We start from the raw sequence: 15,676 nt of genomic DNA, 5'->3' as shown, positions 1-15,676 counted from the left end.
ATATGCAGAAATCGCTCCAGCTTTTCCTGGTTGCTAAAATTCTGATAGTTTGCCTAATTTCAGTTTTTGTGACAAAACAAGCAAGTATAGTGTAGATAGTCATTGTACCATCTAAACTGCTGTGAAATATATTTTCCATAACCAAAAATATTGTTTTGTCAGCTGTTTGAAGTTGATGTACAAAACCGAACGTAAAAGACGCAAAAAACGAAACTTAAGCGCGGGAAGCATAGAAATAGCTCATGTAGAACAGATCTACTGCTTCTTAGACTTGCTTTCAATGTGAATGACAGATCTATAACACACATTTCAATGTGAATTTGGTCAGATCGCCAAAAAGCCTTGCAGGCTTTAAGAACCCTCTGGTGCGACAGTGGTGGCACACCCACTCTGCCTCACTTTCCTTTCTATCTCTCGCTCTCCCAGTGCTCTGTGCACAGGAAGGATGTTGCACACTCCATTTCCTCAACACTTTTTTTGCAGACAAAAAGATTTAGGCCTAGTTCCCCCCTTGATCACACATTGTCAAGTATGGTTTAAAGGTGTTTCAACACCTAGCAGAGACCATGAAGTGTGTCCCAACACTGAAGCATGTGGCCAGCATATCGCATTGAAATACCTGTGTATTCTAGACTATATCTAGTATGACTCCTATTTCTTCTGAAATGGAAAGGCTGTACTGAAGCCAGAAGGTCTGATATTCGTGTGTTCAGTCAGGACAGATGGTGGTTGGAATATCTTTGTTTTGAGTGGGATGTGTCAGTATATTACTGTGAGTCAGAACCCTGGTGAGAATTGATGACGACAGTTTCTTTCATCTGACTATGAGTGTTCAAGCCAGAGGCTTTACATGACTAACTGCACCAGTGTACAGGTGCATGTCTTTCAACAACAACAGCCACACACACACACAAACTTAGACACACTCATGCACCAGTGCCCCCAAACCTCCAAACCACCGTACGTCTCTCAGACGAGTGCTCCCACAGCTGGCCTGGTGTCATGGAGGCTTGCTTGGTAAATGAGTGTACTCACAACAGACAGACGTGTCTCAATCTGTCGTTTATGGCTGTGCCCCATTAGTGGATACAAAACCGTTTCAGCCCCCCTTCTCAGTGACCAGAGAAGTACTCTGTTTACTAGATGTGATATATTGTTAACCTCTCTCTCTTCCCTTCTCTAGGTATTAAATGAAGAGTGTGACCAGAACTGGTACAAAGCAGAATTGAACGGGAAAGACGGCTTCATCCCCAAGAACTACATAGAGATGAAAGCACATCCGTAAGTATGAACCACCTGACCCAGACTCAGGAGGACTCATCTCTCCAGCTTATTGTTGCTGACTCGGGGTATAGGCAAACAGGACTCATCATAACTGCCAGGTCACGCTGGGCCACAGCTTCAATGTATCACATTGATTTGGCACTATGAAACAACTGCCTGAATTGAACGGAACAGTCCCGTCAACTCCTAGTACTGTGCTGAAATGGCCAGTACCACCGCAGTGGATTCTTCTCCCTGTGTGTTCATTGAAGCACTGAGGATTCTTAGAGGATATTACCTCTGGAGCACACAGTGCCAGATTAGCGCTCTCTCTATTAGTGTGCTCAGGGCCTCTTCGACTTAATTTAATATTGAGCCTTATTTCATCGTCACTGGGATTTTATCAGGTGGGATTTTGGAGTATGGAGGGGGCTGGGTCTGGCTGTCTCTGTCCCAAGGAGCTACACCATGCCTAAGCTTTGTCTGTCTGTGTACAGTGGATGCAGATATATAGTGCAGGTATAAGCTGTTAGCAACTGCTCCAGGGCCAATTTATTGATGATTAATGCCTGGACTTGGATAGTGAGAAATGGCTGATCCATAGTCTGTGTTAATGAGCAGAGAGAAAGCAGAGCTCAGGTCAGCTGGTGTGGGCAGAGTGTGAGTAAAAGGTGTGGGCAGAGTGTGAGTAAAAGGTGTGGCTGTGATCATGGGGAAGAGATGACCAGCAGAAACAAGTTATCTGGGGTCTGGTCCCTGCCCTCAGTCTGTCTGTGTAATGGAAGCCCTGAGTGGAGTCACCCCTCTCTGTGAGGTGGAATTTACCCCTCAGCACCACTTCCTCATCAGGGGCTTGGTTTAAATTGTCTGGGCTGCCACTCATAGCCACATCAAAGGGGAAAGGAAAGGTCTTGCTGTTCAGCTGGGCTGTGATGCTGTGTACAGGTCTTAGTTGCCCTTGTCAAGTAGTGTACCATGCTGTTACATCACAGTTAATGCCATCATCATAAAAAAGACTGAATAGATACTGCATAATGAATACAAGACAGTGTCTATGTGGTGTTCTCAATTGATTGACTATTTAAGTGCTTTGAACACCTGAAAGAGAAACTCTATTTAGCCTAAATCAATCCATTATCCAATGTCAGTAGCAGCATTCAGCTCTTGCACTAACTGACTGTGGGTGTAGCCTTAGTGTAGGGGACAGTTGTGATCTGATCCCATGCCACTAGTAGTGGGGCAGGAGTTTGCCCTTTTGCCCCAAGTGCGCGCACACACCAACTAGCCTGCCATATTTTGGGTGTACAGTAAGTACATTGCTAGTTGACGTGACAGACCTTTTTTTTTATCCATAGTAGCAAACACATTAATTTAACTGGTTAAAATTGTGACATCCTATGACTAAAAGCTTTCTTTCTTAGCTTGGATCATGAGTAATTTCATGCAGTGTATAATTTGTTTTCTTACAATTTTGAACCAAATGTGGTAATTGTCCAATGGTGGGACTGGTGTTTGTTAATTAATGAACAAATGAATACAATTCCCTTCACCTACTCTTGTTCTTATGACACAGAAGTGTGTTTCAAGAAATAGCAGTCCCCAAGTCCGTCCATTATATTTCCGAATAGTTCTGCTTGCTTTTGGGGACAACATGTAATCAATGTCCACATGGCGTGACCCAATTCTATGATTAAACAATGAGCCAGCATTCGGGCACCATTGCGCTGGGGAGGGTTCTTTTGCAATGATGAAGTACAGAATAAATATATTTTTTAAACTTTTCTGCCATTGCCATCAGGGCCTACTTATTGGCCCACCAGCCACTGGTGCAGGTAGATGGAAAAAATGTGCGAGCCACCCGGCAAAATATTTTTTCGCCATAATTATATAAAAGACACAAAACAACAGATGACCATGCTTTGTAATGTTTCTATAACAAGAAATGTATTAGTAAGAAGTAATGTGGTGTATGTTACTCAATTTCATTACATTTTTGTGACCCAAGTCTTTTAACCAAAATGTTCAGCTGCCCCTTTAACCCATTTAATCCCAAATTTTTCCCAGACATGAAAATATCAAAATCTTGTGTCATTTGTAACCCTTTGAAATAATCAATCTTTTTTTTTTTTTTTTTTTTATGGAAAAGTAGGTGAAAAAGTGTGTTTTATGGTTGGTCACAATTGTGACCAGTGGGATAATGTGATGTATACTGAATTAACATATTTCTCCAGTGCAGTCATAAATTCTTTATTCCAGCCCAGTTATTAACACATTTAAAACTCTGTCACTGGCAGTCCCCAGCATTGCCACTAGAATGCCCATCACAATCCAGTGTGGCTATTTTACATATCAAAAACCCATTTACAAAACCGATATGAATACTGAGAGCAAAAACAAAAAAAACACAACCATCAATGTATTTCAACATTGTTACTTTATTGTAACATACATTGTTACTTTATTGTAACATACATTGTTACTTTATTGTAACATACATTGTTGCTTTAGTGTAACATACATTGTTGCTTTAGTGTAACATACATTGTTACTTTAGTGCAACATGTGTCGAAACATTAATATTGTAAATATATTGTAACATTTGAATTTGTACTTTAGTGCAATATTCATTGTAACATTGTTAGTGAATGTTGCACTAAAATGTCACAATGACAACTGCATAGCAGTCCTGTCATTCATTCACATTGAACATAAAGGTAACATTTAGGATAGAGGTAGCCTGTAGAACATGCATTCAAGTAAAGGCCTACAGTGGACAAAATAATAATCATACATACATACATACATACATACATATCATAGAGGTAGGCTTCAGAACCAAGTGCACGATTAGTTTGTGCATTACTATTTTGAACTGTGATCAGTCAGACCTACTGTCATACAGTAAGTCTTGAATCAATTGATCCTCTTTTCCAAAAACATTTGTCATTTTTCGTCGACTTTTCTTCCTAGAGTCCGTTATGCTGCTTCTCCTCACCCTTTATTGACTTTTCTATTTTTCTTCTATTGGCCTTTTCAGCCCTTTTTCATTCGCTCTTCTCTCATTTTCTACTGTCCGTGATATATCTTGAAGCACTCAATGTGCAGTGGCGCTTTGCATTTCTCACATGCATAGGTAGTGCGTTTGTCACAATGACGACATCTCTGGAACCGGCGCATCGTGTTGATTGGACAGTGAGAAGCTTTGTCATATCTTGCCTGATCTTCAACAGTAGCAGCCAGTAGAGATCTCCTTCAGTGGTTTCGTGCCAAACTTTTGCATAAGAGACTGTGCCACTATCAATGAGAAGGTGAGCAGGTTGATGGTCCCTCCCATAACATCTCTGTAAAATAAATGGCTGTTTACGAGTGCTGTTGAGAGACCATGCAGAGATGGGCCACCACCACTTCTTAGACCTGATGGAGATATGGTATCTTGAAACCTGTAGGTTGTGAAATTCAACACCACCCATGTGCTCATTGTATCGGTTGATGCATTTTGGTTGTGGGACTTTGTCAAAAGGCACGTCACTCCTTGTTCCATCTCTTGACAGAGGTCTCACTGTATTTCTCCTCCATGTTTGTTGCCACTGTGACAATGTTATTGTCTTTCTAATGGACCAGCAACTGGACCAGCAACCGGACCCTGGGGTAACTTCATGAAGTCCTTCTATGGCTTGAATGGGACATCAGACAATTTTGCCTCATCGTTCCAGAGCTCCCATATCCTCTTTTTGTCATTTCATCGAGGAGTGCAAGCGAAGTGAAGAGGTTGTCATGAAGAAACTTGCAACCTTGAGGCACCTGAGATTGCTCTGCAACACCAAGAACGACACTGGGTCCATGACCCAACCCAGTCTCAGGGAGGAGAGTGTGGCGTGGTGAGGGGTAGGTCATCATCACTGATAACGTTGTTCCTGTCATGATCTGTTTGCATAGGTTCAGCATATACATTCAACAGCCTGGCTGGCAAATGGCCTGTCTCCCCCTCATAGTCCATATCTGACCCATCGCTATCACAGTCACTGAGGGATAACTGCAATGTTGCGCGCCTTGTCTGGGTGGTCACCTAGATCCAACATATCCAGAACTTGACTCAAAGTAAAACTAAAAGAAAGAACAGAGTAGAAAGTTCGGTAGAACAAGAACTATGTATGTGTAAACCTAGATGCACTGTGTTATCCCGCCGGTCACTATTGTTGCCGTCAACATGTTTACTCATTCTATGACCACACTGAACAAAGTTGAGTAATTGCAAAGGCATATATCAATACTAGACACCTTTTAATGATGTGGACCAAAAATCTTTGTCCTATCTTAATGTTAACCTATTTTACTAACCTTTTGTTTGGGAGCTTTGATGCAGCCATCTTCTTCTCATGGTGCAACCAGGAAGTAAACAGCTCTGGTCATGTGACAATTTACACGAAACGTGACACTGCACATATTTAATTGAGACCCGTTATTATTTCAATATATGATGGAAATGTATTGATATATCATTCAGTAAAATTGTTAGAGCCTCATAACTGAACGTTTTTTACAGTCACTGTTGTGACTAATAAGATTATATAGGTTAAGGGCGGTAGGTTACCATGGTAACGGGGCTACTCAAGTCTTGTCGTGTGTCTGTGAGAGATATTTGGGATTTGATTAGGGTGCCTGTTTGCTATCAGTTGAAGCATCAGACTCAAACTAACGTAGAAAAAAATGTCAATAACCAAGAAAGACGAGGACAAAGTCTCACTTTGTAGACTTTCAAGTAAATTAGACCGACTGATGTCGGTGCGCAGTGGCTTCAGTGCTTCACTCAGTGCGCACAGCTCTGCTGCCAGTCAGTGTTGCTGCGCGAGGTGGGATATATAGGATTCGTATCTTGTACTGAAATTTGTTTTTCAGTACATCAAATGTGAATCATCTTTCAGATAATTCATTGAAAGTTGTGTGTGTCCTGGTCTTTGTTGCATGACTTCTTATCCACAGAGGGCCAGTGTGGGTTCAGGTTTGTGTTCTAACCAAGCAATAACATACATGATTCAACTAATCATGTCTTGATTGAAGTCTATGATTAGTTGAATCGGGTGTGTGCTGGTCGACAAGAACAAAAAACTAAGTCCATTGATCTCTGTGGATATGACATCCCCCCTGTTATGAGTGCTACTTTCATGATGAATAATAATGATCAGTTTATTTTTATACATTTGGGGGAGATTATATGAATCTAATTCAAATGGATTATTTAAGAGGTGGGCTTATTTGGAACAACCATGGGCTTAAAGGGTACACTCTGTATACTCTGTACCCATTAAGCTTAGTCTGGACTTTTCACACATTCTATCAAATATTTTTGTCTTCTTAAAACATGCAAGTAAAGTTATCAAACTTCATTTGAGAGATCTTTCATTTTATATTAAAAGAAATTGAAAAATTAGAGCAGTATATGTTACAAATGTCTAAACTCATACTGAACACCCCACCGTACTGACAAATTCTCTAAAATGACTTTTATAAAATGCAAATAATTGATTGTGTGTGTGTGTGTGTGTGTGTGTGTGTGTGTGTGTGTGTGTGTGTGTGTGTGTGTGTGTGTGTGTGTGTGTGTGTGTGTGTGTGTGTGTGTGTGTGTGTGTGTGTGTGTGTGTGTGTGTGTGTGTGTGTCTGTGTGTGAGACGCAACCAGTCTGGCTCCACATGGCCTGGCTGCTCTTTCCGTGCCTGCTTTAATTGCTCTGCCGGCACCTTCATCAGACAGGGAACTGTAGGCGGGGGCCGGCCGATAGAGGGCACAAATGCAAAGAGGATTAGGTCTTGGTCATTTTATTATTGATTTTCACTTTCATGCAAAGGAGCCAAGATGTCATCTCTCTGGCTGCTCTGGTTAATAATTAACCGGAGAGAGCGCTTTCTCTCTCTCGCTCTCTCTCTGCCCCCTGCTGCTACAGCTGCCATTGGCCCAGCCAGGGCTGCTATCACAGACCTGGCTGGGAGTGAGACGGGCTCTGCTTCAACAGCACAGCACGCAATCCCCACTCCTCAACCCCTGTGCCCCCACTGTACACAACGCCCACGGTTCTGGTTCTCCTACCTGCAGTATTAATCGGCTGACTGGGGCAGAGGCTTTATCTGAAATACTGTATAATCTCTTAGGACTGTAAACAGTGGGAGATGACTATGTGTCGTCCCTGATCGTGAGGGAGCAGATGTCTATTTGTTTGCTTCATGCTGGTCCGGCTGTGTTCTCTCCCCTGACCCTGTGTGTGTGTGTGTGTGTGTGTGTGTGTGCGTGTGTGTGCGTGTGTGTGTGTGTGTGTGTGTGTGTGTGTGTGTGTGTGTGTGTGTGTGCGTGTGTGTGTGTGTTGTGCTGTCCCTCCCTCCCTCCAGGTGGTTCTTTGGCAAGATCCCCCGTGCCAAGGCAGAGGAGATGTTGAACAAACAGAGGCACGACGGGGCCTTCCTCATCCGAGAGAGTGAGAGTGCGCCAGGGGACTTCTCCCTCTCTGTCAAGTAAGTGAACACACACACGAAAGGTTTAGAAGCCCTGCTCTTCATATGTTGGGGCGAGGGACTGCTCTGCACCGTACAATGTATTGGATAACAGACACAAACATCTGCTATGTTTCTCTTCTTTCTCTTCCTGTGTTTAAATACACTACAGTGTTCTGTGCTGCCCCCTGGTGTCTATGAACTTTAACTCCAGCTCACTGACATTCATTTTACAGCAGGATTTCAGCCCTCTTTCCAGCTTGCACAACACTGACGCAAACTCTGATTTCCCCATGTCTGTTTCCACTCTGCTTTACTTAAAAAGGCAACTGTCATGTTGCTGTAGTGTCTATGTAAATTAGATAGTGATCACTTTAATTATCTTGAATTGTCTATGTGACTCCACCCGTCTATTGCCTTCTGAGTACAGAACAAGGAGTTTGTCTTAGTAGAGACTAATCACCCTGATGGCTGTGGAAGAGGCTGGTTTATCTCCGTCTGCAGCGTTACCATCCATGGGGTCATGACCTTTGTTCACACTGTTATAGAGACAGTTTGTCTTCCTAATGTGTTGCTAAGAGAACATGTCCACATGTATTTCCTTTGGCCGTTGGGATCTCTTTTCTCTGTCCTGTTTCAGCAGTTCTGTGTCTGTTGACTGTCTGCTGCTGGCCAGCTACCCATGGTTCTCTTCCTCTGTCCCCCTTCTCCTCAGGTTTGGAAATGACGTTCAGCACTTCAAAGTCCTGCGTGATGGGGCAGGAAAGTACTTCCTGTGGGTGGTGAAGTTCAACTCGCTTAACGAGCTGGTGGACTACCACCGCTCCACCTCTGTATCCCGCAACCAGCAGATCTTCCTGCGTGACATTGAGCAGGTCACCCAGGTGAGAACACATCCCCCTTAACCTTCATATCTGGCTCTTTATCAGTGTGGCTTTGTAGGAGACTTAATGGTCACAACGACAAACTAGGTTATTAGTGTAAAGTAATAGCTTTGAGGGAGACTGATTGGCTCCAGAGTTGCTGACTCAATCCCTCATCCTGCTGGCCTAACCTTTGGATGTCATGGCATTGGCTCAGTTCACCAACGTGTCACGGTTGGTTCAGAAAACAAAATCAGGGAAGAACCGAGGCTTTGTCCTTTTGAAAGACTGTGTTAACATGTCTGGGACTCATGAATTTGTTTTGCTCTCTTTCTCTCTCCCTGCCCACAGCATCCCACATATGTACAGGCGCTCTTTGACTTTGACCCCCAGGAGGATGGCGAGCTGGGCTTCCGACGCGGAGACTTCATCCAGGTCCTGGACAACTCTGACCCTAACTGGTGGAAGGGAGGATGCCACGGGCTGACGGGCATGTTCCCCCGCAACTACGTCACACCAGTCAACCGGAACATGTAAACAAACACACAAACACCAACAACCACCAACAACCACCCCATACCCCCTGTCAGCCCATCAACAAGACATCCGGAACAGAGAGGGAGAATGCAACAAGAAATGAAAATGGAGGAGTAGTTCTGTCGACAGCATCACCTTGTCGGTGGCAGCTGAGCAAAGCCAACTGTTAACACTGAGAATGTTCACCTTCATAGTGAACGCTTCAGTCAGAACTGAACTGTCATTGAGGAAAAAACACAGAGAAACTAAGCATAGTGCACCAAAAGTGAAGATAATGAGAATGATTCTATACCTAGACTCCCACAGCTGCTTCTGTCCTCTCCTCTACATCTTTACATTCTGCCTTTCTTTTCCTTTTTTTGCTGCATGTTTTAATCACCTAAATGAAATACCAATAAATCCTAACGCTGTTTTAAATAAAAATACATGTACAAATATTTTAAAAAATTATAGAAAAAATTATTAAAAAATACGGATGTTGTCTGCAGCAAGTTACCAAGTCCAAGATCATTGGCATGTGAGCATTGTACATCAGCCCAGGGCTGTATAAATAAATCACCTACAGTATAGAGAGAATCCATTTTTTAAGAATATATATTATATATATTTGTATGTGTTTTACCAGTCATCACAAATTGTGTTGTTTTTTCCATTTGTAAATTATGTTTAAAAAATGTTAGTCTGGAATAGACCTAGTAGCTCTGGGATAAACTGAATTGTCAGTATAATTGTCAGTATAATTTTTCCTGGATTATTTGAGGGCTCTCAGATATAATGGCATGATATTTAAAACAGGAAATAATTTCCTTGTCTAATAAATGAGAGAATAATCTATTATTTTTTAACAAAACCAATCGTGTCAGGAAGCTAACGCCGAGCAGCGAGTAGAGCCATGTATGCTGCATGAGCTGTTGTATTATGAAACCCTGTAAAAGGCCAGCCACCTTTTGAAGCCAATGTATTTATTGCAGCCATTTTACTCTTGGGCCGTGAATGTAGCTGACTGAGTCCATAGACATTGACATGAGGGAAGCAAGGTCGGAGAACTGAACTACACAACTGCAAGGGATTTCCGAGAAGTGCTGAATTAGTAATGGTGTCAATATAAAATGATATAGAGAGATGTAGGAAAAATATGCATCAAACACACACACGCATACATTAACAGTCCCCTCCTTGTTAGACTCACACATAACAAGTAGTGAGTTGGATAATCACATGATGGCACGATAAACAGTTTGAGAAAATGAAGTGTCTTTTATGCTAAAAGTTGAGAGATCAGCTTGACCAATGTTGTTTTTCTCTGTGGTGTGTCAAGCACTTTTTATGTTAAGCATTTGATTTCTGGTCTGGTGTGTTTTTTTTTCTGTGTGTGTTTAGTTTCTTTGTTCTCTCTGGATAGTGCCTTTCTCTCTGGTGTTTCAGTGTCTCCGACCTGCTGCTTTGAGCCCCTTTGTGGGGCCCGTCAATCCTGCAGTGAGAAACCATGTACATAATCCAACCTGTCCCATCAACCCCACATCTCCTTCCCAACATGGAACTTTTCTTATTTAAGTGTATCTCGCCTTCTCTTCCCTATTGATACTGGTTTTTTTGGCCTCTTTTTTTTTAATTTTATTTTATTTTTAAATAAAAATGCAATTCTACAAATAAAGAGAGAAACCATTTGGTGTGGTCCATAGATGGTCGCATATAGTTATTTTTTCATCTTGTGATTCAACAAACCCTTTGATGGCTAAATTCATCTGTCTAAAAATGTATAGCAATGAATTGCCCATTATCTGGCTTTGCATCTGACAACCTGTAGGGACTGGGACATGCCGTGTTTGGCCATGAATTAGACAGGAATCACAAATAAATACCTATATTGACACATCAGGCTCCCCTGCGTGTCCAATGCCAAGTTCCTGTCCCTCTGGGTGCCATGAACAAGCTTCATTTGAAGAGGAAGCTGATGGCTTGGCATCTTTAAGCACAGCCTTGGGTCCTTGCTACATACAGGGGTTTGCTGCCCGGTGAAAATGTACACATTGCATTACCCTTGGTCTGTTGGACTGTCTGCTTTTGTGTTCTGTTATTTTTAGCCCTTTAAACACTTCCAACCAATCTGGCCACTTTCTGACTACATTGCATCACATGCAGGCAGCCTTTCCACTGACGGACACTTAACAAAACAGAGGACTGGGAACATTAAGTGCTCTCCATCCTCAGTCCATGGAATTCATTGTAGTCTAAGGATGTCATGTACTGTAAGAAGTCTCATCAGGTCTAGAGGCATTATGTAAGTGAGCAGCATGAATATATAACAGCCATATTTGATGACGTTGTCCCGGATAGCCACGGAACTTCACGAGCATTTACCAAAACCTTTCTTCTCCAAAAATGTGTCAGACAATCTCCCAGGGTCCCCATCTCCCACCATTTGAGGATCCATTAAATTATCAATTGTCTTGTCAAATTTTACACTAAGGGACTTGCTGGCTTTGAAAACATGGAAACACATTATTTTTTATAGATCTTAATGCAATTCACATGTGTATAATTGCATGATTAAGTGTTTACATAAATTATTAATTGTTTGTTTGCTAAGATGCAACGTACAGTTTCTCTCCGCTTAGCTTGGTGTGTGTGTGTGCGCGTCAGTTTATCCATTCATAGGTGTGGGTGTGTGTGCAGAGAAATACATATTTGTATTCTCCTTCAGACATCTAGCGACATTGACACACACAGTGAAATAACACTGAACTTCCCATGTCATACTTCCTGGGGCCTATTTCATTTGTGGAAATATGTATGGGGCCTGTGTTTTTGACACCACTGGAGCATATTTTTTACTGTGTTCAATGTAGGGGTTTGGCAGGCGGAGGGACTGATTGGATGCTTAGGTTAAACTACAGCAGTAATACACTATACAAGCCTCAATTGTAGTATGGAGATTAAATTAAACCTGAGGGCCCTAGGCACCAGGCATTTTCCAACATCCCTGACTCCTGTTCAGAGGATCAAGACAATAGATTCACATTGCTGTCGTCTCTTGGATTAAAAGTCAAAGTTAAACACCCACGTGGGAGGCATCCTGTCACTCACCCTGGGTCACACCAGTTCATGATCCACTATTGGAAGGTAGTATTCGAAGGCAAAACTTTCCAGATCTTCCCACTGCTATTGTTTATGCTGTCATCATATTCAAATAGGAATAACGACACCACTGATGTTCACCCGCTTACTGAACCTCATGCAAATAGTCTGTGAAATGCAAGCATTGGATTCTTTGTACTCCAGTCATCCTGTTACTTATCAGACTGAGATATCTCAATGGTGTACTTTTACACTACCACCATGACACTGTCAAAATGTCTCACTACAACCCAGACTGTCAGATCAAGCATGCCAAAACATGTTTGTTCTACAATGCCTTTAATGGGTACACATAGTTGCCAATATGAAAACGAATCTGTTGTACCCACTACATTACATCAAATACAGACGCAACTAAAAGGTCTGTGGTAAAGATGATCATCCTTGTATGACTGCAATCCCTGCCTGAAGACAGAAAGGTTTATTCTGGTATACATGGTGCATTATCGCCACCTGGCAGCTATCATCATCTGAAATTAATTGGTTTTCCTCATGCCGCCATTCAGTTCGACCACTGCATGGCGCTATAATAATGCTAATATTTTCCCGTGTTCAATTTATTAGATATAAAAGTATGCATATGTCAATGTTTTCAAAGCCTATTTTAAAAAATAACGTTAAAATACATTTTGTAAAAGTGCATCACTACGATAACGTGGTGTAGTTTTTGCGTCCTTATATGTCCGTTGCGAGAATCATTCGAGATTAATTAGTAAATAGTGCCGTTTCCTGTATGAACTCACTGCATTTGTACTCAATTATGACCAGACCACAAGACTGGACAGTGTACTGTATGGATTTTAGCAGCAACCTAAGACTGGACAGTGTACTGTATGGATTTTAGCAGCAACCTACAAAAATTTTGACCGTTGTCGGCAGGATTCGAACCTGCGCGGGAAGATCCCAATGGATTTCTAGTCCATCGCCTTAACCACTCGGCCACGACAACTTGATAATAAACTTTTCAAAAATGTGTGTAATCTATATAACAACGTGTAATAAATTCTTGTTGAAAGTGTAACAAGGAAATGTAGTTTCCGCCTAATAATTTGTATCGTGATGTAATTTATTTGATTGTAATGTTTTTAATAAAGTGGTATGAGGTTGTCGTGGCCGAGTGGTTAAGGCGATGGACTAGAAATCCATGCCAACAACGAATTATTTTAACATCAGCCGTAACGTGACGATGAGGAAATGTCCACTTTTGGAGACGTAACACATACATACAGTAACGTTACGATCAATGATGTATGTACATGATGTTATGATCTATATTGTTATATACAGTACCAGTCAAAAGTGGACACCTACTAATTCAAGGGTTTTTCTTATTTTTTAAAACTATTTTCTACATTGTAGAATAATAGTGAACACATGAAAACTATGAAATAACACATATGTAAACATGTAATAACCCAAAAATGTGTTAAACAAATCTAAATATATTTCTTATTTGAGATTCTTCAAAGTAGCCACCCTTTGCCTCCTTGATGACAGCTTTGCACACTCTTGGCATTCTCTCAACCAGCTTCATGAAGAACGCTTTTCCAACAGTCTTGAAGTTCCCACATATGCTGGGCACTTGTTGGCTGCTTTTCCTTCTCTCTGCAGTCCAACTCATCCCAAACCATCTCAATTGGTTGAGGTCGTGTTATAGTGGAGGCCAGGTCATCTGATGCAGCACTCCATCACTCTCATTCTTGGTCAATTAGCCCTTACACAGCCTGGAGGTGTGTTTTGGGTCATTGTCCTGTTGAAAAACAAATGATAGTTCCACTAAGCGGAAACCAGATGGGATGGTGTATCGCTGCAGAATTCTGTGGTAGACATGCTTGTTACGTGTGCCTTGAATGCTAAATAAATCACAGACAGTGTCACCAGCAAAGCACCCCAACACCATCACACCCCCTCCTCAATGCTTCACGGTGGGAACTACACATGCGGAGATCATCCGTTCACATATTCTGAATCTCACAAAGACACAGCGGTTGGAACCAAAAATCTAACATTTGGAGTGATGAGACCAAAGGACAGGTTTCCACCGGTCTAATGTCCAATGCTTGTGTTTCTTGATCCAAGCAAGTTTCTTATTATTAATGGTGTCCTTTAGTAGTGCTGTCTTTGCAACAATTCGACAATGAAGGCCTGATTCACGTAGTCTCCTCTGAACAGTTGATGCTGAGATGTGTCTGTTACTTGAACTCTGTGAAGCATTTATTTGGGCTGTAATTTCTGAGGCTGGTAACTCAAATTAACTTATCCTCTGCAGCAGAGGTAACTCTGGGTCTTCCTTTCCTGTGGCGGTCCTCATGAGAGCCAGTTTCATCATAGCGTTTGATGGTTTTTGCAACTGCGTTTGAAGAAACTTTCAAAGTTCTTGACATTTTCCGCATTGACTGACCTTCATGTCTTCAAGTAATGATGGATTGTCATTTCTCTTTGTTTATTTGGACTTGGTCTTTAACCAAATAGGGCTATCTTCTGTATACCACCCCTACCTTGTCACAACACAACTGATTGGCTCAAACGCATTAAGAAGGAAAGAAATTCCACAATTTATCTTTTAACAGGGCACACCTGTTAACGGAAATGCATTCCAGGTGACTACCTCATGTAGCTGGTTGAGAGAATGCCAAGCGTGTGCAAAGCTGTCATCAAGGTAAAGGGTGGCTAATTTGTTTAACACTTTTTTGCTTACAACATAATTCCATATGTGTTATTTCATAGTTTTGATGTCTTCACTATATTCTACAATGTAGAACATAGTAAAATAAAGAAAAGCCCTTGAATGAGTAGGTGTGTCCAAACTTTTGACTGGTACTGTACATCATTGATTACTACGATAAGGTTATCACACATAGTCATGTTATGATGGAGATACATTTATGATTGGAAACATTGCAACACCAACAAGCCATCTTGTGATATACAAGTATGAGATATACAGATTGGTCAGTGCTATCCGGGATCTTTGGGACATTCCTACCCTAAACCCTAACCTTAATCACAAAGGATTAATTACTCTAACCTTAACCATAGCCCTAACCAATGTCAATGGTGTTTGGCGACGTCCCAATGATCCCGTATAGCACGGACCGATACAGATTATAACCTCTTCTGATGATGTGATTTCAGTAATTGTGGTGGAAGATAAGATTGATCATCACCCCTTTCAAATTAAACATAAAAAAATGCATTATCAGACCTTTTGTATTTACCAATGCATACCCTGGCAGAATACATTTAAAAAATAACTACACCTCTATGACTCTAGGAGTAAAATCATGAAGGGGTATGAAGGAACATGAAAAAGGAAGGAGTATGCTTGAATTTGCAAAATAATAATTGAACATTATAACTTGAGAAAATGTAGAAAAGATCAACAAATGTTAGTTA

The 15,676-nt window shown here is 41.5% G+C and overlaps 1 protein-coding gene and 1 non-coding gene across 2 annotated transcripts in view; one reads left to right on the top strand and one right to left on the bottom strand.

Annotated features, from left to right (window-relative positions):
• Positions 1 to 10,823, top strand: part of LOC106607067 (growth factor receptor-bound protein 2) — a 44,865-nt gene extending 34,042 nt beyond the window's left edge. The window contains exons 3-6 of the mRNA XM_014203643.2: positions 1,184 to 1,281; positions 7,641 to 7,763; positions 8,458 to 8,626; positions 8,957 to 10,823. Coding sequence (XP_014059118.1) covers positions 1,184 to 1,281; positions 7,641 to 7,763; positions 8,458 to 8,626; positions 8,957 to 9,142 — 576 coding nt within the window. The 3' untranslated portion in view covers positions 9,143 to 10,823. The remainder of the gene's footprint in view (positions 1 to 1,183; positions 1,282 to 7,640; positions 7,764 to 8,457; positions 8,627 to 8,956) is intronic.
• A 2,324-nt stretch (positions 10,824 to 13,147) lies between these two features.
• Positions 13,148 to 13,229, bottom strand: trnas-aga (transfer RNA serine (anticodon AGA)). The gene has a single exon. It is a non-coding gene; the product is annotated as a tRNA-Ser (tRNA).
• Positions 13,230 to 15,676: the final 2,447 nt, after the last annotated feature.

Source organism: Salmo salar, chromosome ssa06 (assembly GCF_905237065.1).
Source record: "Salmo salar chromosome ssa06, Ssal_v3.1, whole genome shotgun sequence".
Classification (NCBI taxonomy): Eukaryota; Metazoa; Chordata; class Actinopteri; order Salmoniformes; family Salmonidae; genus Salmo; species Salmo salar.
The sequence above is the reverse complement of the archived record's forward strand: the minus strand, read 5'-3'. Positions and strand labels throughout refer to the sequence as shown.